This window comes from Lingula anatina, chromosome 1, assembly GCF_051362555.1.
Source record: "Lingula anatina isolate TDL-2025a chromosome 1, LinAna3.0, whole genome shotgun sequence".
NCBI classification, from domain to species: domain Eukaryota; kingdom Metazoa; phylum Brachiopoda; class Lingulata; order Lingulida; family Lingulidae; genus Lingula; species Lingula anatina.
In genome coordinates, this window is record NC_141767.1 from 1361090 (window position 1) to 1388668 (window position 27579).

A 27579-nucleotide genomic window follows, 5' to 3' on the forward strand; every position below is an offset into this window, starting at 1 on the left:
AAAGCCACACCCCCCTCCTTCTTACACAGATTAACACTCTGACTCCACAACTGTTGGTTTATCTATAGATTAAAGCACAAGGCAGAACTAGAAAAGTTTCCTGATACTGTTACCCACCGTAATTTTAAGAAATTACTGGAAAAACAACCTCTATTACTATTGAAAATGCCTCAGTCAGCGGTGGAAATATAGGGGCCTAATAGAATCTAGTCAGTCGAGGGCACTCAGAATTATGTTTCCTGATTTATCTTATGCTGATGCCCTGTTAAAAACAAACCGTGTCACTTTAGAAAAGCGGTGTATAGAACTATGCAAATCTTTCTTTGAGAAAATTAAGAACGAAAAGGACAAATTAAATTTCCTCTTAACCTCCAGATTATATAGGACGCTAAGACGTCACCAATAAAGCTTCAATCTAAAAATCCAACATCGAACCTTTTCATACTTTTTTTTAAATCTAACGACATGTTTGACTTTTATTTCGAACTCAGTTTGATATTAGTGTGAATCCTCTATTTTATGTAAATATTTTGTTATATAATGTTTTCGAACTCTTTCATCGGTACATCTTCAACTTTTTGGTTGCAATGCTTCAAATTAATTTTTTCTTCTACCTCTGCATCTTTTTCTTCTCGTTATCATTATTATTAAAGGAAAATACGAGAGTGGCTTCAGCCCAGGAATACCCTGAGCGTCCGGCTGCTGTGATCTTGTGATGTATGCTACTTAAATGCAACAATCAATCACAACTAACACATCGTGTTTACTGTTAAATGTAGAAAGTTGAGTCCGCGTTCCAAGTGTTGATGACCTCATTTATCATCATAACACTTCAACGAGGGTTTAATCAGACGGCTTTGATTGCGCGTCCCATAATATTTGCCACTGTAATTACATCTAGCTGTGATTTAATACTTAAGCCATGTGATTTTTTAAGTTTAGATATTTTCATTAATGTTGACACTAAATAGGCCTGTTTCTGTTTTTCAAAAAGACACGCACACACGTGCTCGCGCGTACACCCACACACACACACACACGCACGGACGCAAACACACACATGCACGAACGGCCTACCAAAAGTATATTTGTCTTAAGTAAAAATGAAACTTTTTCTCACATAGATCAAAGCTCAGTTTATGACCTCGTCCGGACTCATTGAAAGGTCGGCCACGTTTGCATTAGAAGGTTACGTCTCCTCACACCTGCCGCGAAGTTGTGTTGCCATGGCGAGCGCGAGGGCCCTCGTGACGGGTTGAAGGAGGCTGCCATTACCCTAATTGAAGCTTGAAAGATGGCAACAACTTGTTCGTCAGAGCGGCAGAAACTGTAATTAGGGTGCACCAGGTCGTGGAGATCTGGAGAAAAAATCTACTTATAATACCAACGAGTTTAGCCGTCACTTGAAAGACCCTCAGAAGATCGGGATTTACTTAAAAGCTTTTGGCTGAAAATATTCTCATTTGAGAAAGAGAAAAACAATTTTGGGGGAATTCAGAAGATTCCTGGTCGTTCTATCAGTTATTGCTGTGTATCTCGGTGGTATCTCAGTTCTAGGGTTTTACCTCAGCAGTAGTGTGGACTACAATCTCCGGGTGCCAAGCGTGCATGGCGTTCTCGTGTTTCCGTGATATTCTAATCAAGTTGTGGATAAACAGACTGCTAATATGAAAACAACCACATTAACTTGTGTATTCAGGTTGTCACTGCAGATACTGTGTTTACTTGTTCAGTGAGGATAGAAAGCGTAATAGTTCGTCATAATCCAAGAATGGCGGGGGGCGAGGAGAACGGGCGTCTCACCTCTGGGGGACGAGACATGAATATTCTGGTCCTGGGAATGGACGGAGTCGGGAAAACAGGTAATTTTGGTGTTCTCTTAACTGCGCGAATTTTAGAACTTAACATCTGTATTGCGTTGATGTTTTATGGTCGGTTTAAAAGAATAGAAGTCTATTGAAACTGACCGACTGACCACATGTTTTGAATGCAAGTACCCTCCAGGTAGCTGAAAACGATGAGATATCACACCATGGATTTGTCTAAATTTGTTATCAGCTTGTCTGAGGGAATGTAGCTGTCTGATAGCATATCGTAGGCAAACACGGTCTTGTTAAGTGGATACATACCAGGAGAAAAATCGCGATCATACAAAGTATTTTTATAAACTTTTTTAGACACAGTACAGCATTTGGAGCCCAGATCTTGTTTTTACCCTCAGGCGTGAGAGAGAGCGGGAACAATTATTCTCTTGTGTTTTCACACCAGCACAGTGTGAATGGCTGTTTGAATCGTGCTCAGTTAATAAAAACTAAAATGTGGATCTTTTTTCGCTTTTTTTGCGATCATTAATATCTGCAAAACGAGGTTAAATGAACGTATTTGCTTTCTTAAGAGATGCACAGCGGGTTGGAGAATTCATTTGAGTTATGTCCATAATGCTTTGGCGGTTTTAACTGTTTCACATGTTTTGGTAATGTGGAATGCAGTTGGTGTTTCGCATACATCTGTACTTAGAGGTAAACTTGATGTATGATCCTAGAGGCTCGTCTCTGTGAACCTTCTGCCGTTAAAGTGCAGAAAAACCAAAAAGAAGATATTACTACGGTCATTTAATAATATATCACTATATCAAAGCATATAAAGGCACTGATGAGCACCGTTTTAACTTTAAACCCACTCCAAAGAAAATAAATAGTTTGGTACGCTTACGTATGTTATACGCAGGTGTGATGGAATTATGTGTAATCGCTCCAAGATTTTGATATGTTTAAAAGTCAACAAAAATGTTGTATACCCACGTGTTGACAGAGTGAGTTATCTACGGCATCTCTGCTCAATCTGAGAGTTTGAAATTATTTCAGAGAATTATCCCATTTTGTAAAAACAACATCGCACTTGTTTCCACAGTGCAACCTTCCCACCTCATCTGTGTCCGGAGCATATAGAAGGCACGTGAAGGCACTTGGCTGGCTGTTTTGACACTGGAATACAATGGAACGCGCACTGAGCCCTCCACAGGTGAATGTTTTTGAACACACTGGATCCGTTAAGATATTTTTGTAAAAGAGAATAAATATAATGAACTGTTTTATTTTACACTGTTTCGGATGGCCCACACATGCACAGCGCGGAAAACGGTGTAAGTTCAGTTGTCTGTACAGGTGCCAGCTTTGGAAAATGCTCTTGAAAAACTGTTTGTTACACATTTATGTCAAATATAAAGATAAAGACGAGATATGAACCTAAACAGGTGCAGTGGATTATGTGTGAGGATGGGAATGATATCAAGGGCAAAAACAACCATATTTTGAAGAATTTAGCGACGGCCATTAATCGGAAACGTAGGTGGAAACCCTAAGGAGAACAATATGGCGAGAAGACCCAAGAATAAATTTCAGGTGTTTACATTTTATCCTCCGGGTTGCATGGTGCAGCACTTAATGATTTAATGATTTGTTTGTTTCGTTTTTCATACACAAAAACTTATACCCTTTAAAGTTTTCGTATTTTTGCCCTGTTTCAAAAGTAACTTTTGTCTGGAGATTGGTCTAATTTTTAGAAAAAAAACTGTTAAAAAAAGATAATATGTGTAGTATATCTTTTAAAAAGTATTGCTCTGAATAATTTGTCACGTCTTTTTTCTTTATTGTTATAAAACGGGCAAAATAATTAATTTCATTGGGCTTCTACTTTCGTGTATTAGATCAGAGTAGACTTAAGTTTTAGTCTGAAAGTTTACACAAAAATTTAGACTTAAGTTATTAGTAAATCATGTTGTGCTTAGTCATATACAATCTGTACTTCAGTGTATATAACGGCCAAGGCCAACCAGCATTAACAGCAGCTGTCTATCGAGGATTTATTAGCATTTATCGGTAAATGAAAAGGGCGCTGATTCGATCCCCAGCTTTCCTCACGAACCGATCTAAGCAGATGTTAGACGTTATATCGAGCTTTTCACATTCCGTTGGTATCGTGCTCTCTTAGCACTCCTTGAAACATTCACCATCTTATGTCACGCCACCTGACCTCGAGTAAGGATTTTCCTATTACGTGGATTGAAACCTCAACTAGAATGATTTCTTTGAAGCATACCGCATGGTAGCTTTTTCTCTCTTTATTTGGGGCACTGAGAATGCAAATCATGGCTTGTATAATGTTCAACCCTGTGTTTTTCCAACAGAAGCCAATGCCATCAAAAGCAGGCGTGGTTCTATCTAACTTGTTTGCCAGCCTAAGGTAGCTCACAGGTTAAAAATAAAATGTTATCTTATATTTCGTTTTTCAGTCTGTTTCTTCCAACGTTGGCCTACAATACACGCATGTCGTGTGTTCGTAAGCATACATGTTTCTACCCTTTTAACGGTATACTGACTAGTCATTTCTAATTTTGTTAAGATCTATAACTGCGTCATTCATTCCATGCATGTCTCTGACTGATGAGCAGAAAATGCACATCAAAAATAATTTCACCGCCAGGTGTTTCGACCACCAGCTGGCCACTTTCAGAATTATAAACTAATAAATATTTTTAACATCAGATCCCCCAGAACGACTAATTTCCCAAGTTGTTTTATTTTTAAATGAGAAGAGTTCCCGATGAATTCCAAAAGGAAATAGCTCTTGCCAGCAAAGCAGGTCTTGAGATGTATCTCCCATTTTATGGCAGTGAAGGTCAATTTCTGCCCAGTACATTTAAGGCCTGCAGAGAGCATTAGGGTCTGCACACACTTGGGTTTACACGTGTTTTCACCGCGGCAAAGATGCTGTGATCATGAGGCGCTTATATTCAGTGAAGGTTTTGGAATGTTCTCCAAGCCTTAATAACGTACCTCCAATACGTGTCATTTAATTTTTCATCGGATGTCGAAATAACTAAACAGGCTGTCATTAAATGAAAAGTGGTATCACTCCTCTCTTTTTTATTTTTTATCGTTATTTGCGTACGCGTTAATTGGATCTAAAACTTCGGCAGTAAATTAAGTCAAAAGCTTTGCACTTAGTACTATAACAGCGGAACCCAGTGTTTCTAAACAAACAAAAAGGAGAAATAGCACTTCGTCTGGCATCAGAAAGTAATCCTTACAACACGGTCCAAAAACCTGCCAAATATATCTTACTAACTGTGATCTGGCTGATTAGATCCTCTCTTATACAACTTAGCCGACTTGTTCGCCGATGTTTATCTCACTTTCAGCAGAGATAAATTGTTGGGTTGCGTTCCTTAGATTGCCAGTTTTTTAGACACCCGTAAGATCTATACTCCTCACAAGAGACAAACTCTTTGTTATTTACATCATTATCTTTATTAATGTTTCCTTATGTTTTTGCAAAATTATCGCATAGTACAGAAAAGTGCTGAGAAAAAAACAGCGAGGATGAAAATCTACTGAAGATTTCATTTTTTGGCCCTGGTATAAGGTAAAAAATCGAAGCATATCTCGGTAAGACACAAAGCCACTGTATCCAACCTTAAGGGCCATTCCCACATATATTTGGATCGTTCTATCTCCCTGGGGAGTCTCACTAAATTGCTATCAACCTTACCGGCTTAAATGTCTGTCATGCATAGTAAAGCTGTTAGGGGGTAAATATCTTTACCCTAGCTGATACGGTAGGTGTGACAGACATTTAAACTGATTTTGATTAATACTTCAGGATGTGTCACAAACGGGCTAAGGGAGAAATGATTAGGTATTTTAATGATACACGTCACATACGTTATGTACAGGCTGTGCTCTGAGCCCTGCTGCTCGGTGAGTGCTTTTATAATATTGGAAAGGTTTCCGTTTGATAAATCTCTCGGAATGAAATGCAAATCTATAACTTTATTATATTTTCATCCAAAAACGAATCAATTACCATTGCCTACCCTTGGTCCTACATGTAGTTGTAAAGAATGGCATAATGAACCACTTAACCGTTTCTTACATGACCAGCAGCCTTAAAACCAGCTAAAGGGGTATCCAGAAAAATAAGAAATGCATGGGACTGAAACGAGACTCGGGGTAACCGTTGAAACGCAGGGTGACGTGGCTCTGATGAGCTTCCTTCCTAACACAGTGTCCGATTCCCGTGGTGAAAGCAATTGAAAGCAAATGTGAAAGACGAAGAACATGAGTTATATCCATCGGTGTGATCTGCTCGGAAACACTGGGGGAGCAAAGTAGTATTATCAGACTGGAACGCTCTCAGAGCACTTACTGGTGCATCCAGACCAGCTGATAAACCTGTCTTGGTTTCAGTCTTAGTGACGTCACCGAATAACCGTAATTATGTGGCCACTGGATAAAGTATAAACCCCAGCAGAAGACCGAGCGCTCTTGTCCTATCGCTACCTACTCTTCAACTCTCGTTAAGACGAGTTAATTCAGCGGAGAGAAGAGCAGGATGGGGTCAGATGCAATATCCCACTAAGCATAGGCTGTTAAACCACGTGTAAATTAATTAGACATCTGTTGATGTCATAAAAACCAGAACCAGGCAAGGTTTCCAGATATCCACGTCTAGAAGCATCCTTTCCAGGCGAAGCTTTTAGCTGACTGTAATTACCCGGCAGGTTTCGCCAAACATTGCTACTACTTCGTGCTGCGAGGCGGCAGCATTTAACCCTCGGGTTAGTCTACAGTGGTTGCCTCGCGAAGGTGGCTTAGCACATCGCTAGTTCTAAAATTCAATATAGTTATGAAATAACACTGTGTTTTGAAATATAAGTGCTGCGAGTGAAGGCGGGGGAACATTATAAACTAAGTTCGTTGCGCTTGTATTTTTTAGAGGGGGTTCTTGTTCCAAAATGTAGGTCAATTACGTAAACAGTTGCTAACATTTGATAAGAATAAAGTCTACCGTTTCGTGGTAAATAAATGATCGAATGACAGAATTACAACATTTAAAACAGAAGTGATTGTGATCGCAGGCGAAGAAGGAAACAAGGATCTGTTTTATTAAAAATGATTTCTTGTCTGACATAAAAATTCTGATCAATTTTATGCTTATGTATTTCATTTTATGTATGACTTAAATAGAGAAAATTAAGACTTGACGTGAGATAAAATAGTTTTCAGATTGACAACACACCGCTGCGAACAATTATCCTCCCCTTCAGCAGCAGGTCGACACTCAACCCCAATGTCATTAGACTTTAAAGATAAGAAAGTTTACGTTAAATGATCCAAATGCCCTAGCGTATAGCCTATGTTTTGAGACGCATTGAGCTGCCTGTTCATTCGAGACAAAATCCTTCTTTAGCTTAACCTTTTCAATTACTAGGGAAACTAGAGTTACCGAATCCTATATCATTTCTTAGCAGGAGAAGAGATGTTACCAGCAGCATAAACAGCTCTGGGCAAAATATGTATCTAGCCACCACCTGTTATCTTTCTCTGTGCCTAGTCCGCTATAAGTAGACGCTACAGAGACAGGCCTGTGTTTTTCCCAATAGGTGGACGCAGTTAGCATGTTTTCGCGCCTTGTTTATCGTTCGTTTTACACCAAACATACCAACCATTGCCCAACATCTCGCTAATGTTAGTGTGTGTCAGATTGCAGTAGATATGGCCGTGAAAAGACCTGGATATGAAAGCAGACAACATGACAGGTATGATCACCGCCACCAGTTTGGTAATAGAACAACAGACGCCATTTGAAATGAGATTTAATGTCAGAAAAAGTTTAATGCTATAATTATTACGCATTAAGAAAAAAAGAAATATATTTCAAGCCGTTATACGAACAGTTTTCATAAAGATACGCTTAGCGTACAGAAGGCAAAAGTCATAGTAATGGTCACTTGCCCAACGTACATCTAGAAGAAATGAGATACATCTATTAGATGTTTTGAACCGCTTCCAAACCACTCAAGTGCCGTTCTGACCTGTTATAGCAGGATGTCGACTGAAGCTGAAAACAATTTGCCTGTTAGCTGTCATTCCCGTTGATCAAGACATCTGAAGCAGTTCGACCTTTAATTAGACAACATTAATCATTTTTTATCGCCTGCTGCGCTGCTTATTAGTTTTAAGATAACAAATAAGACTTAACAATCTCATCGCAAAGCCGCACACGTGATATCGATATAACTGTTGTTTCGTGCTGCTATTTTTTTCTTTTTTATCTCAAGGTCGACTTTTAACAAGACGTATTATATTCACATTCTGGAACCCGTGTCAAAAACACAATTTAAGAGTTTACTTAACTTAGACGTTTTCGTGAAGTCAGCTATGTGTTATTGATCTAACGTCTTGCGAACGATAAGCCCACCATTAATGTCTTTGATAGAATAAATCAGTTATTGTCACGACTAATAGTAAATATCATCGAAGATAACCACAATCTGCTCTTAAGGCTTTAGTTTAAAACAGAAAGACGAGGAGTTTTGATAATTATTATCTATTTAGAAAATTACAACCCATTTAAAGGGTTTGGCCCAAGGCACGTGTTGAAATAAATTCTTCGTTCACTTGATTAATATTGTGGCACATTTTCTCCATATTTTCAAAACCGTGTTTTATGTTATGAAAATGATCCACGTGTTCTATAACTGTAGCACATAGGGTATGTACCTGGAAACGTTTGTTATCGCAATCAAGTATTACACGGTCACCATACAGGTACTGGTAAACATTAGTAATCTCACCTGTCACAGTCAGCGAGCGTGTCGGCGTCTTCACGGATTTTAAAGATACTGAGGGTCCGTGAAACATAGAGCGTTGTCTCCATTAGATTCCAACAGGTCAGGATTTGCGTGACGTAAGCGTGTCAAAATTTAGGACGTTATTTGTCTGAGCAATGGAAACCGGTCCTTTATCACATAGGTTACTTTCTAGTACATAATACCAAACATTAAATATAAATGTCGTATTGGCAACGCGTGACTTTAATATAACACCTCGCCAACTACGAGCTTTTTTATCCGTTTTTCCCCTATAATGTCTTATCAAGTTATACGATAGACGATGAGTTTTCAAACATCACTAACTATATTTTGATAACAAACACATATTAACAAACTCGTTATAACAAACATGATTTGTTGCATTAGGTGCACGAATATCTCTCTGATGTAATACATGTATACAAAATATACAAGCTTCTGGACATAAAAACATTTACATTTAAATCACATATGCTAGAAACCTCGTTATCGTTTCCATCTATTCAAAAAGTAAATCAATTTACACCCATAATAACTTTTCATTCTGTCAGATATGTAGAATACCTCTTCTCTCAGTCTTAATTTATTCCAGTGATATCGAGCGCATTGAGTCTTAACGTTGCCACGGAGAGCATTTGTACTAATCTGAAAACATCATGTAAACTGAGACCACATTTGTCTCTTTCTTAGAGCCATAATCATCAAACCATGACCTATAGGGCTTTTCTAAAGTATCATCAACTAATGTTGATGTACCAACAAGCGGGCGGACATTTTATCACCTTTCCTACAGTTATTCAGATAAAAAAACTTCCTTCGCTTGTCGTGATTGATCAAATTTTGTTTGATTCACTTAGCATATAACCAGATTTTATTCCTCTTTTTCTCAGCTCTGATAGTTCGTTACATTACGAAGAGATATATTGGGGACTACGACCCGTACTCGGAAGCAATGTACACCTCTAACTCCGTGATTGACGGCAAACCAGTAACCTTGCGGGTGATAGACACAGTCGGTTTGGTAAGGGCTAACACGAGTAATTTATATGGTCGGTTTGGTAAGGGCTAACACGAGTAATTGATATGGTCGGTTTGGTAAGGGTAAATTATATGTCAATTATTAGGGTACGTTTATAACTTCTGTGTAATAGGTTTGTTTATTGTTTTACTGTCTGTGAAAGGTTAAGGTCTACTTGTAGATTATACCTTAAGCATGTCTTACTAGACACAACATGTGTAAAATGATTATTGAAAAGTAATGGTGAGATAAATTATTCATTTTCAAATATTTCTACATGACTATATATTTACATATATTAGTATTATTTTTACTGGATTTGCTCATAATTTATTAAACTACAGGTCGTTACCTGATCCCTGTGTCTATATACATTTACAAACCAATAAATAAGTTATCTCCGTTGCAGGAGAAGAACAGCAAAAGGTCAGAGCAGATAACGTGGGCCGATGGGTTCGTGCTGGTTTTCTCCCTCACCTGCAGGAAAAGTTTTGAAGCGGTGAAAAGAATCAAAGAACATATCAATGAACTTAGGCAAGACACAAAGATACCCATGATACTTGTCGGAAATAAAGCGGATTTGTCCCACGCCCGCGCGGTCAACCCGGTAGAAACCCGAGGCCTTGCCACGGACTTGCAGTGCCCGATGTTTGAAACGTCTGCCAGTGATAACTACGGCAGTGTTGTGAACGCCTTTCACGCCCTCTATCGGGAGGTGCGGACAGTACTGAAGCAAAGAGAAAAAGTGAAAAAGGTGATGCAGAAGCCCGGTATTTCTAAGAAACTCCAAATTGCAAACGCTTTGAGGAATTTACGAGAGTTTCGAATCAGGACCTATACTGTTTGACGAGTATTTGATTTGATTTTTTTTATTTGAACGACTTTAGAGTATCTAGATTTTCTTATGTTGAATATGGTAAGGAAATGTTTGACATAAGGCACACTTTCAAAGCGGGTTGAAAACTGAGCAGGCCAGGCGGGTTCGAGGTCTAGGCTTCAAAGGACTTAACCAGCTTTTAAGATGACTTTTACCTACATGATATACATGCATTAGAGGCGAGTGTTCACTTTTGTAAAACAAGTCCACTGGTTCTAAATGGAAACGTTTTAGAGGATACTAGTAGCATCAGGAATCATAATATTGGTATTTTATTTATTTACATGTATTCGTTAGTTGAAAGGCAACACATTTGGTCTAAACGCATACATGTGGTCTATGGCATACATGGAGATGTTATCCATAGCAGAATCGAACTTCTAAGTACTTGATTCCATATTAAATTTCAAAGCCTTAATTCTGATATGCCCTATTAGCACAAGAACAGGAAAACGTCCTTCAGCAGAAAGTCATCCTCTTAAAGAAACGTCAAAACACGTCGGTTTTATTTTAGTCTTGACGGCATGACTAAATGAGTGCTGAACCTTCAAGTAAGATTTCAAAGATTTTGTTTCTTGTAATTTCAGCATCACTTCTGGAAAGAGCTCGTGACTGGAATCAAATACATGTATATTAGAGAGACAATGGCTGCACTTTTGACGATTATGGAGTGCTGATTGTTTCTATATATATTTTTTATAATTTTGAAATATAATTATATTTGTAATATTTTCATCTATGTATTTACATAAATATTCAAATAAATATCCTTAGATTGGTGCTTTAAATTTTGAAGTTTTGCTTGAGAAAAATTGTATAATGTGAAAACAATCAGTAGTACTCTGTAATGTTATTCTATATGCTTAGTTAGAAATCAGTATTAAAGATCATGTTGGAAAGGCAATTTCTCAGTGTAACTTCGTATTGAGTTAACTGCAAAACGTTTGTGATGTGTTAATAAATAATTGTTATGGTATTACGTGAAGCACAGACAAATTTGCATACATGCACGTGCCTATATTTTAATTTTTTTTTTTTTTTTTTTGCATTTTATTTATTATTTATCTACATTTTTCGGTAATGAGGAGGGGAGAGTACTTATGAAGTAATTTTTATGTCATATCGTCCCAAGTATAGATATAATTATCACCATCTTTGATATTTTCTGATCTGCTAATTTATCCGTTATTATGTTAAATAGATGGTTGCTATAGTAACCTGTGTACATTAACTTTCCCAGTACTAGAATATACATGCAAAAAGTTAACGAACCTTGGAGTTGGGCCATCAAAAAACAGGGCGGCAAATTTATCACCTTGAGAGAGTTATGTCCTCTATACACGAGAGAAGATGACAGTTTTGCCTTAGGGACATCATGATCTCGCGCACGTACATCTCATTATCACCTCACGCACGCATGCACACACAAACACACACCGACGGCATCACAATCTTAATCTCCAACAACAACTGCAGATTAATTTCAATTAATCTTTAATAGAGGGTGTTTAAAACACAATTGAGGTCCTCCGACCAGCACTTCCTCGACTTTGTTAAATAACTATAGACTAACATCTGTCATTTTGTTTTGGACAAGCGGTGGAAGGTGAGGTTCTGTCTTAAAATTTGGCCTAGATACGCCCAGTGTCGCTTACAGTGTTTTTTCTTTTTTAACAAGGTTCTTTTATCCAGAAAATGTCAGTCGGTACACTGCAGACCACACCACAAACGTCTTGAAATATTATACTTTCAAATAAGTTTGGATATGATAATTACAGCGTGCATTTTTTTTTGTAAAGGGAAACGAATACCATATTGACCGAGAAAGAGATATATATACATATCATATTAATTTCCATTTTATACGTTTACTTTATAAACATGACAATAAACGAATAATGATAAGCATTATTATTATTATTATTATTATTATTATTATTATTATTATTATTATTATTATTATCTTACAGTGTATCTCACAGATATCAAAATGGCAGGAAAGACCATTACTGAACTGCTCGCAAGATGATTAGAACCATTACTCTTTTCTTACTTTTCGGTTACATGGAGTGAAAGTCACAAAAGCCAATATTCTAAATAATCACCGCAAACTATTACATGTGCCACGCTTTAAAGCTACATTTAAATTCATGTTTTGCCTCAAAGCCTTGCCAAATCCCACCACAGTTTAAAAAAGTGTAACTCAGAAAAATAACAAAGGGTATCCTGAAAAATGTTGTAAGAACGGATTTTCTGCTTTAATTTCAAGCCACCAACAACCCTCAACTGTCTTACTACCATATATGGGAGTAAGAGTGACGATTGTGCAGTGCTGCATAGTGTCACGTACTTCAGCCGACCTTAATGAACTGGAGGGCCAAAAAAGACGCTGTTTTAAATATGTTTTTTTTTTTTTGTGGCTGAATGAGAGATAAACTTGTGATTAATATGCCTAACTGGGAATCCACGTTCGCCTTATTTGTTTCGTTAATATAAACGACGAACGTGAAGCAACATTAGCAATATAAGTCAAACTCCAGTAACACTCCACCAGAGACCAGCAAATTCTCGCTGGACAGTACAGAAATGTGTACAAAATTTGCTGTAAATATCTCGTGAAATAACCCTCTCTGTGGGCCTGTGTTTCCCAGTGTCCGGTCATCACGGCTTAACGTTTCTCCGTTTACAGAATAAGTCTGTTAATAAGGCAGTGCCATGCGACTCTTAGACGGGACGCAGAGCCTTTGATTGTGAAATATAAGTACATCTTGCACTTTGGGAAACAGTCCAAGTATGCATATCAAAATTTTGTCAAGTTACCTTTGAACGATTTCAATATAAATAATCCAAAGAACATCGCGTTATAAGAGAATCTATAAACGTTTAACGATGCACGTCCCCCTTGTTTTCCTCGGATGGAATGATTTGCTGTCAAAGTAAAGGATATTAAAAATGACACGCGACATATTTATTCTAAATTTAATAGCCTCTTTGAAATTTAGATTTGAACGCTTTGTAATGCTTTACCTGAAACCGCGACAACAGGGGTGAAAGATGGCGTAAATAAACAGAACGTGAATCGATTTAACCTTTTCTCTTTAATCTTATCAAGTTCAAGGACTTAAAGCAGGCGTCACTTCTTGGTGTTTCTACATGTATTTATCTGTAACTCTACACAACAAATCTATGTAGATGTAATATTCATTAAAATAAATGTCTTCTGCATGATGATTTCAAATATTTTGCAAAACAAATATCTTGCAATGACAATGTTTACTTGAGTTTCAGTTATTCCACAATCTTTATAATTACATTATGAAAACAAGACATTAATTTTGAGGGTTATTTCACCAGAAGTATGTTCCGCCACATTTATCATTACAGGTGAAAAAAACACATTTGTCCCATCGTTTTTTTTTCTCTTTTTGAAAAACGATAGTTAAATAGAAGCAGTTTCGGTGAGCCAATCTGAATACAAATATGTAATGGAACAGGTGTCAAACAAAATGTCACCCTCTAGAATGTAAAGCGTCGAGGGGGCGTTCTCCGCGTGAATATTTGCAGGTTATGTGAAACAATGCGTTAATGATTATGAAAAGCACATAGCGGTACTGGATGACACGTTTGAAACATGGTATTTTGGCCGATTCTTTACACAGAAATTGTATATTTTATGAGAAGTCCTAAAAGTACGCAATATTACCACGCCTATGGTTTAATTACGTGTATATGCGTTAACACTGGTAACCATGACACTCAGATCAACTTATTAATAAATATTGCATGAGCACGATTTGCAATTCAAAGACACACATCGTTCCTGGGTCAAACAAGTCAGGAGAACCCGTATAAAACTCAGTGCAATGATACTCGTATTTTAATTACTGGCTAAGGCTGACCTTTGGACGTCCAGCAGTGATTAAACTAGGTTTGTTATAGCCGTAAAACTGCTACCGACCAACTTGAAATCCAAATTGGATCTCTAAAATACTTTGTGGAACAGACATATCTTAACATAATACGATGACTGCAGCCAATGTCTGCCTTACGTGATTGAATTATCATTTATCTAGACACCATCTGTACAGAAATACTTATGTTAATGATATTTATTTCCATTCCAGCAGCATGGCAGGCCCCCAGGTTCTGATCTTTGCGGCTTTATTGGGCTGTGTCTTGGCAATGCCACCTATCGTTCCACCCTATGGACCAGCCCAGGCTCCTTCAGTGTATTCTTACCGGTGGTCCGTGAACCCGCCAGCATCGGCTTACAATGCTCTGACACCAGGTATGTCTACTGTGTGTAATGTAGTCTTAGAAAATCGGTAGTATTAGCAATATCTTCAAATATGTTCATGAAACAGGATTTCTCAATTTTTAAAGCTGCATTCATTGTTGTATAGCCTAAAATGTCATGAGTGGTAATGATAGATTGCTCAGTTACATGTGCATATTCATGTTCACCTTAACGCATTAAAAGCGATAAATTTGAATTTTAAGAAATAGAAATATGTGTGTCAGAAATAAAATGTTTGACTAAATCATTCATCATTATACAACCCCACACTTAATGACAGATTCTGAATAGGAAAATAATTATTTTAATATTCATTTTTTGCAGATGAGGCAGAAGGTAAGATATAACTATCTGCACATTTTATAAAAATAGCAATTATATAACGAATGTTTTCTAAGGCCAGGGTGATTTTGACGGTTCAAAAAGCCTTTAGTTGTATACAATTAAAAACAAGGCATTTAATGTCATATCAAGGTATCCTCATGCATACGCTTTTAATGTTAGTTTTGTAATATATATATATATATATATATATATATATATATATATATATATATATACCTGTTTATAAATGCTCGTTTTTATTATATTGTTTTCAAACTATTCAATGTGAATTCGCCATGATTTGATCTTACCAGCAATCTGCAAGGAGTGCAAGCCCCTTGGCAGTGGCCTTGGTGGCTTCTTTGCTGTCCATACTGATCCAGTCCACTACATTCGCTGTGTTCCACTGGGTGACACTTGGCAGGTGCTCGTATTGCACTGCTGTAACCATACTGCTGATGGCGGCGGTAGCAGCACGGTGTGGGACCAGGAAGTGTTGACTTGTGTTCATGACCCTGATAATTGGCCCAATCCCTACCCATGTGGTAATTTTATTCAACTAAAGCTTTTTAAGTTGCTTTTGCTTTATCTAATATTTTTACCTTACCATGTAAGTACGTACTTTTTTATGTCTTTCATCTTTGATGAGATAATAAATGAATGAATAAATACATAAACTGTATAACAATATGAATAATTTGAAAACATTTATTACTCAATGAGACGTGAAATGGAACCACATACATTTGTGACTCTAGAGAAACAAATTAAATATTTTATTTCACTTCCATGCATTCCATATTTCTTTCTATTATAATCTTCAGAGGGGTTTGAAGATATCGATCCACCTGTCCCGCCGTCGAATGTTCGTAAGTACACAAACACGTAATATTTTAGTGATTTAGCTTTGTATCAAATACTGTATTCTTTATATATTTGCTTTTCTTTGGGTTTCATAAAATGCGAGGCTTTTTTTCTCTCTTGCCTTTGACTGTTTAGGAATGTTTTGGGATGTGTGCTGTTTGAAATACTTGGATAATTAAAACGAAACGTTTTATTTGTCCAAGGTAATGAATGTAACTGTTTCTGTGAATAACTCAGAACTTGAGAGGCCTCCTTTATAAGAATGAAAGATATTCTGAGTGTTATTTGTATTTTCTTTCAGCGTTCTGGCCCCTGCAGTGGACCCCCAAACTGGACAGTCTGGTAGAGGACAGAGACTACGGTAAACCAGGGGGCGCTGTTGCCCGCGTGTACACTGGAGTTTATGACCATGGTCACGTGAAGAAGGGCAGCCTCTTCGTGAGAGCAACTAATAAGACCGTCCCAACGATCGAGTTCGATGGCCAAAAGGTCGATGACACCTACGCCCACATTGAGGTTCCGTTCTTCGAGAACGCGGAGTGGAGCAAGTACAACCCCGGGTTCAGTTTCACTTTCGGTTTCTGCATTGATGCTAATACGCCCCTTGACGCTGCATTAATAACCAACGCCGACTGTAACTTTACAGCTTCCGTTGAGATCTCACTCCAGCCAAACCCGAATCCAATACCAGGCCAGAGTGCATATCTTCTGCAGGCACTGATACGTAGCAAAGGAAATAGTCCGGATACTATATCCACCGTCCTGCCCTTCTTCCAGGTAAGTGTGCGATAACATAATTACTGAGGCGACATTAACTCTATCACGTCTAATTTTATCTTTATCTCACATTTTCGTATTGTTTGAGGCATTGATCAAATTTCTAAATACCAAAATCGAACGTATCAGTAGAGGTAAAATCTCCGTCGAGATGTCTTAATCACGTAGAAATTATATTCTGTAAGAAAGAAAAATGCTCTGAGCATTAGTGTGAACGACGAGTTATTGTTAGAACTTCATTGTATACGAGTGCATACATGTACAAGAACATTCACATGCACAAGTTGTAAATGTAATATATTCCCCAAGCGAGGGATACGAAATGACATTATATTCCTTTTGACGATTGAGGGTCGACATTGAATTTCCAGTTTCGTTCTTCCCATCTGGTGGAACATATAAAATTGACCTAGGGACCGTACATTAAAGGGATAATAACTCTTCTGTTTTTATTGTGAAACATTGATCTCATTCCTTTAAACTACATTAAATAGCATCCGGTAATACAACGTGATATATCTATATTGTTAAACATTTTTCCTTTGTTGTAGCCCCCTCTGTGTTACTTCGCTGGGTTCTCCTACACCCAGGCCGGGAACAACATGTTGTTGTGGTTGAATGGATACACAGTCACAGGGGCGGCCCAAGGTAATGTTCAGTGAGAGTATGGAAGTACGGCACCTTCACCTGGGCCCAACTGAAGGGGGCGCCACTGAGGGCTTTTTATCATAATTTATCGATCGATTATTCGTATTTATCGGCTTGTATTTTTGAGCTGTTGTTTTGTAAATTGAAATGTCTTATAATAGATTTCAGGTGATTAGACAGTGATGCAATTTTAGTGCAAGTCAGAAGCCATTTTGTGGAATTTTTCAAGAGTTTTAAGTTAAATTGTTTTAATTTTGTAAACATATTTCCTAATTATCATTTTTTTCAACTTCTTTGTAGGGCCACCAAGGCGTATCAACCAAAATCCATTGTTTATCGGGTACAGTTGCTATGGTTACCCAGACCAACAGCCGCCGCGTGCTCTTCATGGATCCATGTCGTCTGTAAGTTTCACCCCTCTTCGTTATATTTTATATTCCCTCTTTACACACACTACCAAGTTTAATTAATTTATGTGGAATACCGTTGTTCCCTATGTCTATGTATGGCCACCTTCAGTAAATATTTTTTTATGAATTTATAGCCCACTGAAACATTTGTTCTTTATTTCAGATAAAGATTTGGGGAGACAAAGCACTGGATGCCGCGCAGATTAACCAAGAATGCGTGGATGCCAAGTTCTGTAATTTATAATTATCATAAACTGACATCATGAGTGATATATTGAAAAGGATTTATCTCTGAGATTGGTCGATTTAATATCTACCTTTTAAAGGACATCTGCCGTTTATTTACCTCTAGATTTATCTTGACTCTGAAAGGTGTATGTCAGGAATAAAGGAAATTTTTAATTTCCACTGTGTTAGTTGTGCCGTCAATTGTGTTAGTTGTGCCAAGGATAGATTGTGCCCACATAAACGTGTTGCGTTCTCTTGCTATGGTTAAAATGAACTTTTTATGTTTGGCAAAATTTTTATGTTCGGTAAAATGATTTAATGTATCAATAACTGCTCTGCGCTACATGTAAAAAATTAAGAAAGCATGTTTCGGATATATCAAAACATTTTTAAAAGAACAAGCAGATCCAAATGATCGACTTAAGTTTCTTACTCTCATTTTAAATGTTAATTTCTCTATCTTTCTCTCCAATCTTTACCAAATCTGTTATCCTCAAGCACTCAGTCTCAAACGTTTGAAAATCTCTTTTGTGAAGTATCTATTTTGCTCCCCTATCGGGCGAAGAATTTTCTGTCAAAACTGCCAGATGCTCGATAAAAAACGTCATTTCCTATTAAAGGTGTATGTGACACGGGGAATGTCATCTTTTGTAATTTAAATGGGCAGTTTTACAAAGACGTCTACTTGAATTTTTTCCAGTGTTTTCTGTAAAACGGGAAGACGTACAGTACATTACTCTTTCATAACGGAAAAGGTTTTCCGCTCAAAATATGTTATTTCATGTCTACGATCATTAGATTAATAAGTAATAACGCGATATACATTATTTAATAACTTAAATCGAGGGCCCTGGAGTGAGTCGAAAAAGACTTAAAAGTCTTCAATTTACCTTTAAAAGCAAGCAAAATCTACCTAGACGGTAAATATTGTATAGATGATAAATATGATAGATAAATATAATGTAATGTTTCAATAGGGACCCTTTCCGGGTCATTTTATTAAGGCAATTTCTTTACCTTTATTATATTGCTAGAAAACGTTTTCATTGACATAACAAAAACTAACATTTTACGGAAAGTAAGTTAAAATCGTAATGTTCTATTCACAGGTAATTGGATTGAATACCGATACTTAAAACCCCTTCACACAGGAGGGCAATCCTTGTGCTTCCTTTGTGCGACCATGAGGTAGCTGGCCAAGTCGCCATTGGAGGCTCAAACTAAAAGGCTGAGGTGAAGTGATTGGGTGGCTAAAATTGTATAAAGATGGCACACAGGATGTTCACGTATCGCCGTTGACGCGATAGTCGACGTGAAGTTCATAACAATCCGCCATGGAGGTACCAGTAACTGGTGGCAGAAAGCAGGCTCAAAGAAGCTAGAAATAATGTGCAGACACTGCCGTGGTTGCAGAACGGATGCTCAAAGTCGGTCGGTGCTTATAAATGCAATTTTTTACTATCTAACACTGATAGAAAAATTATAAACGCTCATCAGTCCCATAGCAGACAGAGGCATGATTGAATGGCTGCCACTGATTGCCGTCGGAGGCAAGGAGGATGATCAATGGTTGCTCAAGCATCGTCTGCCGGTCTGACAGGCAAGGTGCTCAGTGGACGCACAGTTCGCTCGTAGTTCTATAGGAAAAACCCGTGTTACATGTAAGTCACTGAAATGAGGCAAAGGGTCGCAGGAGCCTTTTCACAGAGACACGATTTTATGGCTTTGTCGACCATTTAGCATCCTCGTTGAAGAGGGTAACGAAGGCCGCAGCTCTGTGTAAAGGGGGTCTTACAGTGTACATACTGTATGTACCACCAGTATATTACGAAGAAAGATAATTGATAAAACCGTATGACGATCTACGTTTCATAATACACCAATACCTAAAAATAAACCTGTGGATATTGTATAAAAACAATATGTCCTTGTTACAGAGGCACAAAATACATGTGTAATTTTTATGTTCTGTTATGGTGCACGATAACAGATTATTCAAAATAACAGCTAAATATCAGAGTTATCTCCATTTTAATATTTCAATGTTACTCAGGACACTTATTCAGATTTCCTTTGGCAAGCTATAGGATTTTATTTTCGGTCTCATTTGACGCATCTTGCAATGCAAAGGAGGTAGAAAAAACATATTCATTTAGTATTTTTGACAGATAATGACGCTCAAGTGTAGCACACCATGGCCACTAGCCCTAGATTCCTGCCTATTTACGTTAACGCATGCGTAGTTAACCAATACAAATTACTTTTCCACAGATAACGACGTGCATGCATCACCGGAAATGAACGGGTTAACCGCGCATGCGCGACATAATCTGTACAAGATGAATGCTCACCGTCATTAGTCCGTGCTGTCATCTTCCGGGATTGAAGTCACAAAAGATTAAAGTTATAAACGTGTTATCTTTTATATATCTTTAAGGCGTTGGTTGGTTTACATCGCTGAAGTATGAAAAATGTTTTTCAGTTGCAAATTTTATGCTTAATATTTGCAAAAATTATAGATAAATCTATATTCAGAGGTGCTTCATTTTAAGTGCGTATGCCATAGGCCTATTTTGATATAGGGGCGCAATATCCTTGTCACCATATTTTGTCTGTTGCTGACAAGGGAAAGTTGTACTTAAGATTTGCAGGTTGAATTGGTCCTCTATAATTGGTTTGAAACAAAATGCCACATAAGATTCCCCAGTGATAGGGTTTGCAAGTATCGACCAGTTTTTTCTATATTTATTTATCGTATATTGATAAGGACACCCTTCACATTTAAGGTAGGACCGCTGGTTGGAGATTTTATCTTAAATTAAAGGTCTAAGCTTTTTTATTCCTTTTGCATTCATTTAATGTATCTTCAAAATTATGCTGGAAACACAGCTCCAAGTTCATAGTGTGACATAATTTTGGGATTTTGGGGACAAAAACATCATTTCCGGTTTCCTGATTTTCTAAGGCACCTGGACAGCGATAAACATGCTCTTAATGGTATTTTAACACTTGAACAAAGTACTACAAACGGGGTTCGGGGATTTTTCTTTAAAGACTTACTGTTGATTTTATTAATAAAAACGTGATGGTTCCCGCACGAAAATGCAGTAGTATCGAAGTAGCAAAGAAGCATTAACGCAGTAGTGGTGTGGAGCATATTTGCAGTAGAAATGCAGTATACCCTACTGCAATTCTACTTCAAAAATTACATAGGGTTGTACAGAGGAGGAGCATTAATGCAGTAGATTAGCAGCATGATAGAAGCATGTTTCAAATATGCTAATTAGCTCCCAATGCGAAGCAGATTTGAGGCATATTTGCAGTATGATTGCAGTAGTCTACTGCGCTGGAGCATCTACTGCGTTTTCGTGCGGGGTTAGCCCTATTTGGGTACAGCCCCCATTGACAATACCGGATGCGGTCCATGATGAATCAAACCACAATTTAGTTTTTCATTTTCCGTTGTTATAAAAGACAACTCTATGTGCCAAAGACTGGTGGGTTTAACAGTAGTTCACCAGGTCCGGATTTAAATGTTTTTATAACTTTTATTTTTGTCTTCCTTTTCTCACATTAAACCGCATAGACAGTCCGAAAAAATGGTTTTATAAATACACCGATTACATAACGCCACGATCAAATGGACCAAGCACTTAACAGACAGGGATGAATATTTCAACGGAAAACCCTTGAAGAGCTACCCAGAGTAACTTGAAGGGTGACAACTTATGTCTGGCAGCATCAGAAATATGTTGAATAATTAATGCGATTATTTAAAGTGCTTCTTTATGTTGTTCTTACCCATGTATTTATGTAGTTGTTTGTCGGAATAATTTTACTAAGCGTCCTCATGCTCATCTTTAATCATGATTATTTTTAAGTACAATCACATCTCCATAACATATTCATAGTGCAGTAATAGTGCCAGCATACATTAGGACATGATTCACGACAGGCAGGTTGTATGTATTATGCAGTCATACTCAGTGTTGTATCGTGGATAACCAAGGAGACATCGCTCTACACAGTCAAGTATTTAATTTTATTGGAGTGTTCTAATAATAGGGAAATCAGTGGTAAAGATTCGTGCCAGATTACATGAATAAATCAAACACTGTCATGTTGAAATGACGCTTTCTTGGGAAGAGATTTGTAAGGGACTTAGATTTTTCCACCTCTATTCACAAAGTGATAATTTATCTGCAGCCAATAGTTACCAGCATATTCTCAATATTTCGATGTCTATCTAAATCACCTTTCTCAGGAAAAGAGGCAATATCACAGTTTATCCTCTATCCATGGCGTGCTTGTTACCTTCCAGCAGGTGCCCTATACCTGTAGATACCCTGTACACATTGTTATATGGGAGCTGTTGACTGAGGAAAATTACTGCTTTAATATGATTGCACACCCTTAGCAAAATGAAAAGTGCAGCAATGTTGCGACCAAATTTGCTGCAAACTAAAAGTTTGCGGTAACTAGTTTGCAGGATTAACCAAGAAAAATTTGTTTTGCTGCTGATTTGCAACAAATTTGCAATTACAACTAGAGTTTGCAGATGGTTTGCAAGAAAATCCTTTATGTTGTGGCAAATTTACGACAAATTAGAAGCAAATTTGCAAGTTTGCAGTAAGTTTGCAAGAAAGTATTCAAGGTCTTGCAAATTTGCAACAAATTTGCTGCAAATTTACAGCAAATTAGCAGCAAATTTGCTGTATATTGGCAAGAATTTCTCGCAAATTTGCAGAAAATCTGTAGCAAATTTGCAGTGAATTTGCCAGATAGTTTGCGGCAAGTTTGATATTTTGCTAAGGGTAAAATAGTTCTGTTTCACTGGATGCAAAGACTGAAAAGTGAACAATTCATACTTATGTATCAAAACTAAAAAAAAACATCTGTAAATGTTGCATAAATCTTTTGTCACGTCATCGAAGGAACTGTAATTATTGGTTACCACTGAAGCATTTGAAATGTATCAGTGAATGCTAAAAATACGAAATCTTACGTTAATGACGCAATAATGGTTCATTGTTGGAATTTTGTCAATTTTCATCTAAGATGTTTTCAGGTCCATGCAATATTATGATGCCCTTAAAACTGATATCAATTGTTTATTACAAACTCGTTGTTAAGAGAAACATGTTTAAAGCATAAAATGTCCAATACAGTTTAGCAAAACAGGTAAAAGATAATTATATTCCATAAACTTTCATAATTGGGGATGTTTAAAAAACATATTTGCAAATATCTTTCTTGAAATAATATGCAAGTCAAAATACCACTTTAAACGTTCATCATAAAAAATGTTATAAAAATGTTCATACGTTGCAACGCCCCTGTACACTATGTATATAAGTTGATGAGAAAGTTTGTGCCGTTGCCTGCAGACAAAGTTTGCTCTCAGGAGAGTAGTCTTGTCTTCCAGTCACTTAGCCAGGTTGGTCAACTGTTTTATGTCATCTTCTAGACTTAGAATAATTTTCGGTAGGGTGTACTTGCCAGTTGCTTGTGTTATACTGGGTGAAATGTTTGGTATAAAATGTGATCAGCTCGGATAGATCAGCATCTTCTAGACAGTATGTTTCCTAAGTTTTTGACCAAAGTAATGTTGCTTAAACCTACGACTGAGATCGTCTGAAGAACTGCGGCGATAAAGAGAGGTGCAAATGTATGACAGTTTCAAAAGCTTTTTCAAAACCACCGTTCTACATTAAAAGAATTCAGTGTTAAATCATAACCTTGCAAAGTAATTTAATCGTGTTCATGTTTAATTCCAATGAGTTTCATTAAAACACATTCATTGCTATTGGTTTAAGTGAAAGATCTGAACAGAAGAGTCTCCATTGTCTCAAAATCTGAGAGTAACGTCAAGCGTCATGACCTTAACCAACATTCTTCATTCCAGTTGCCTCAATATGGTCAGTTACCAGATCATCGTTGCCGTTGCCGTTCTGGGCAGTGTCTTAGCCGTGCCCCCGCTTCCACCGTATTCGCCCGGAAAACCTGCCCCTTCAGTGCACCGATACCGGTGGTCCGTGACCTGGCCGCGAGACGCATACTACGTTCTAACAGAGGGTATGATATCATTATATTATTTTCCACCGTACACACCGGTAAAACCTCGTCCTTCAGTGTATTCTTACCGGTGGTACGCTGCCTTGACGCCAAGTTTGATATTTTGGTATCGGCATGTTCTATCTTTCTTTTTTGTTGTCTTATTCTTTGTATATTATTCATTTCTTATATCTTCAAAATATAATTTACTTAAGGATTGTTAGGCTACCACAGCACATTTGAGCAGTATTCATGCATTCTATGAAATAACCAAAGTGCGCAAAATTCCAATTAAATTCTCTTTGTCTTCCAGCTAACTTATATATATATTAATTACGGCATCTTCTTCTACTTTCAGCTCAAAAAGACGGTAAGTGGACCTTCCTTTTTGTGTTGATTTTTTAAATCATGTGTATCATATGGACACATACAGTCCAATAATAACACAGTTACATTTTTGAACCGTGCTGAAACAAAACGCTCCAGATTACTGTTATGTTAACACAATATCGTTTCATCAGTGTTTGAATAGATTTACATCCTTTTCTCAATTATACGTTTTTTAAAATTATTTTACAATTCCATCGTTTGTTAAGAATAAGGCATATAATTTGTTGATACCCTTGTCTTACTTTCCAGAAATCTGCAAGGAGTGCAAACCTCTTGGTAGTGGCCTTGGCGGCTTCTTTGCTATTGAGGGTGACCCAGTCCACTACATTCGCTGTGTTCCACTGGGTGACACTTGGCAGGTGCTCGTATTACACTGCTGTAATAACACCAATCATGGCGGCAGTAGCACGGTGTGGGACCAGGAAGATTTAACTTGTGTTCATGGAGATTGGCCCAATCCCTATCCGTGCGGTAATTAATATGCCTTACTGATGATTTATCGAGGACACAATTGTGACGACCCGATATGTCCGACAGGCCAGATATGTCCTACGACCAGAGAAGGCCAGAAATGTCCGACTAAAAAGAGCCAGGTGTGTCTGACAGGCCAGATATGTCGGACACAACTGGCTCTTTTTTGTCGGACATATCTGGCCTGTCGGACACATCTGGCTCTTTTTTGTCGGACATATCTGGCCTGTTCACTGGTCGTAGGACATATCTGGCCTGTCGGACATATCGGGTCGTCACACACAATGGACAAATGCACACTCCAGCTTTTTCCTTATTAAGCTTCCTTGAAAGGGGAGTATAAACTATAATTTAGATCTGTATAACAATTAAATCATGTAGGGAAAGCTCTGAATGCGACCGCATTATTGTTTTATTGTTTATTTAGTTTGTATCATTTATTCTTTGTTGATTCATTCATTTTCCTTTTCTTTTAAAACTGGGTTGAAGTAGATGAGACAAAAAGTAAATTCTACAAGTACGAGTATATCTTTCTTGTAATAAACCAGGATTCATAACAATTCAGTTTGGGGGTTTGTGTAACTTTCATATTTCTTTATTTGGTATGCCTTCCAAATATCTTCTGTTTTACTTTTCAGAGGGCTTTGACGACTCTTCATGGGGTTCTCACACTTTTCCCCCGCCAGTGCATAACCGTAAGTTAAAGCATATGTTAAACGACCTGTCGTCATTTCGCTTATTATTATACCCCAGGCACACTAGAGAGGGGAATAGCTAGAATATCGTCGGAACGAAAATTCCTTGTTTATTCCTGAATATTAGAAGTCCGTTCTAAAAAATCTGAGTGCATTTCCAATATATAGGCCCATTCTTGCGCCCGGTCCGAATGTTTTTCTCATGCTCAAACTTTCGAAGAGCATTCCAATAGTCTATTGGTGTATTCCAACTGCACTATGAGTACATGGCCATTTTGTCCTTCAAGAACGATATTAATCTTACCATCGGTGTCATTCATTTATTATATCAAATCGCTCATATTCCATTCACCTGTTTCCCAGCATTTTGGCCTCTGGTGTGGACCCCTCATTTGCCCTCCCTGGTTGAGGACAGAGACTTTCCCTCTCCAGTCGCCCGCGTTTACACGGGGGTGTACACCTTCGCTGGTGGTCACGTGCAGAGGGGCTTCCGAACGAACGCTATAGGGAACACGGTACCGGCCATTGAATTCGACGGACAACAAGTCCCTTACCACGACACAGCCGAGGACTCTTACTCCCACATCGAGATCCCTTTTTTCCAGAACGCTGACTGGAGCCAGTACTTGCCCGGGTTCACAATCACCCTTGGGTTCTGTGTGGACCCAGATTCTCCACCAGACGCTGCTCTCATCACAAATGCTGACTGTAATTTCACCGCCTCCGTGGAGCTCACGCTTAGAGGTGGTAACACGCTTGAAGCCATGATCCGTACACAATATCTCCCAGAGAATACTGTTGATCTGCCTTTGCCAGCACGGGTAAGCAAGTTAAACTATTCCTGAGGAATATTCTGTCACCTTTTTTAAGTTTTCAAATTCCATCCACGCAAACAAACATTCATAATGGAGTTAACATAACGTTTTTATGAAAAAATGTCTCTTTTGTTATTTCAGCCAAGTGGTTGTTACTTCGCTGGATTTTCCTACACACGTGCTACCAACCAGATGCTTTTGTGGTTGGATGATAATACTTCAGACACAGAAACAGCCTCTGGTTTGTTCGTTTTCTATCTAACCAGAATGTTTGCATCAAATTTATACAGATGTATTTGTTAATATATATTTTTTAATTTCACTGCTATTATTTCTGTCTGATCCGTTGTGCGTCTTTTCATGGTTTGAGAAACGGCCTTCTACAGGTGAGTGATCCATTTCCAGTGCATCATTTTATTGTGTTCTCGAAAGTGCTAGACTTTTTTCATCTTCTTTCTATTATCATTAAACAAGCGGGGAAATTAAAATGAAATTATAATTTTCAGGACCACCGAGGAAAATCAACCAAAATCCGCTATTCTTCGGATACAGTTGCTATGGTTACCCTGATACAGCGCCACCACGTGCTCTGGATGGAGCCCTGGCTGCAGTACGTCTCTCTCTCTCTCTCTCATATATATTTTGCCAAACGTTTCCAATGTTTCCTTTTTGATAATCCTTTAATTGCTGAACTTTCATAACGTGAAATATTATCTGTAAAATTAAATAAATTTTGTGCGGTATCATTAAAAAAATACCCTATTGTTCAGCAATCAAAATGTTCGTAATTTTTTTCTGCTCGTGAACTCTGAGTTTGTATTCTTCAGATTCATATCTGGGGTGACCGGGCAATGAATACAGCCGAAATGAACATTGAGTGTGTATTGGCTGGATTCTGCTAGATGCACCGTGGCTTGACGACGTCCAGATGAAGCCTCTTCGTTAGTTTAACAGTGGCTTTAGCTACGTTATTGTTTCAAATTTGATCCAAGACAAATTTGCTGTAAGATGATTCAATTTTGAATGTCTTAATAAATCCAAAAATTCAACTCATC

The 27579-nt window shown here is 37.8% G+C and overlaps 3 protein-coding genes across 5 annotated transcripts; all 3 read left to right on the top strand.

Annotated features, from left to right (window-relative positions):
* Nucleotides 1-1196: 1196 nt before the first annotated feature.
* On the top strand, nucleotides 1197-11455 carry LOC106153506 (ras-related and estrogen-regulated growth inhibitor). 2 transcript variants are annotated; one of them, XM_013527472.2, is made up of 3 exons: nucleotides 1197-1862; nucleotides 9547-9677; nucleotides 10084-11455. In XM_013527472.2, the coding sequence occupies exons 1-3, from the start codon at nucleotides 1772-1774 to the stop codon at nucleotides 10519-10521; spliced, it is 660 nt and encodes a 219-aa protein (XP_013382926.1). In that variant the 5' UTR covers nucleotides 1197-1771; the 3' UTR covers nucleotides 10522-11455. The 2 variants fall into 2 exon arrangements, with proteins under 2 accessions (XP_013382926.1, XP_086857185.1); XM_087001059.1 differs by lacking the exon at nucleotides 1197-1862 and adding an exon at nucleotides 7467-7600.
* A 2914-nt stretch (nucleotides 11456-14369) lies between these two features.
* On the top strand, nucleotides 14370-18279 carry LOC106153516 (uncharacterized). 2 transcript variants are annotated; one of them, XM_087001000.1, is made up of 9 exons: nucleotides 14370-14479; nucleotides 14676-14839; nucleotides 15173-15184; nucleotides 15487-15717; nucleotides 15997-16041; nucleotides 16338-16813; nucleotides 17365-17461; nucleotides 17762-17865; nucleotides 18035-18279. In XM_087001000.1, the coding sequence occupies exons 2-9, from the start codon at nucleotides 14680-14682 to the stop codon at nucleotides 18113-18115; spliced, it is 1206 nt and encodes a 401-aa protein (XP_086857126.1). In that variant the 5' UTR covers nucleotides 14370-14479; nucleotides 14676-14679; the 3' UTR covers nucleotides 18116-18279. The 2 variants fall into 2 exon arrangements, with proteins under 2 accessions (XP_086857126.1, XP_086857127.1); XM_087001001.1 differs by having other exon boundaries at nucleotides 14374-14479; nucleotides 14679-14839.
* Nucleotides 18280-23429: 5150 nt separating this feature from the next.
* Nucleotides 23430-27577, top strand: LOC106153502 (uncharacterized). Its single transcript, XM_087001003.1, has 9 exons — nucleotides 23430-23536; nucleotides 24005-24174; nucleotides 24512-24523; nucleotides 24793-25014; nucleotides 25653-25709; nucleotides 26073-26530; nucleotides 26666-26765; nucleotides 27031-27134; nucleotides 27352-27577. Exons 2-9 carry the CDS (start codon nucleotides 24015-24017, stop codon nucleotides 27424-27426), a joined length of 1188 nt encoding a protein of 395 aa, XP_086857129.1. The 5' UTR covers nucleotides 23430-23536; nucleotides 24005-24014; the 3' UTR covers nucleotides 27427-27577.
* The last annotated feature ends 2 nt before the right edge of the window (nucleotides 27578-27579 follow it).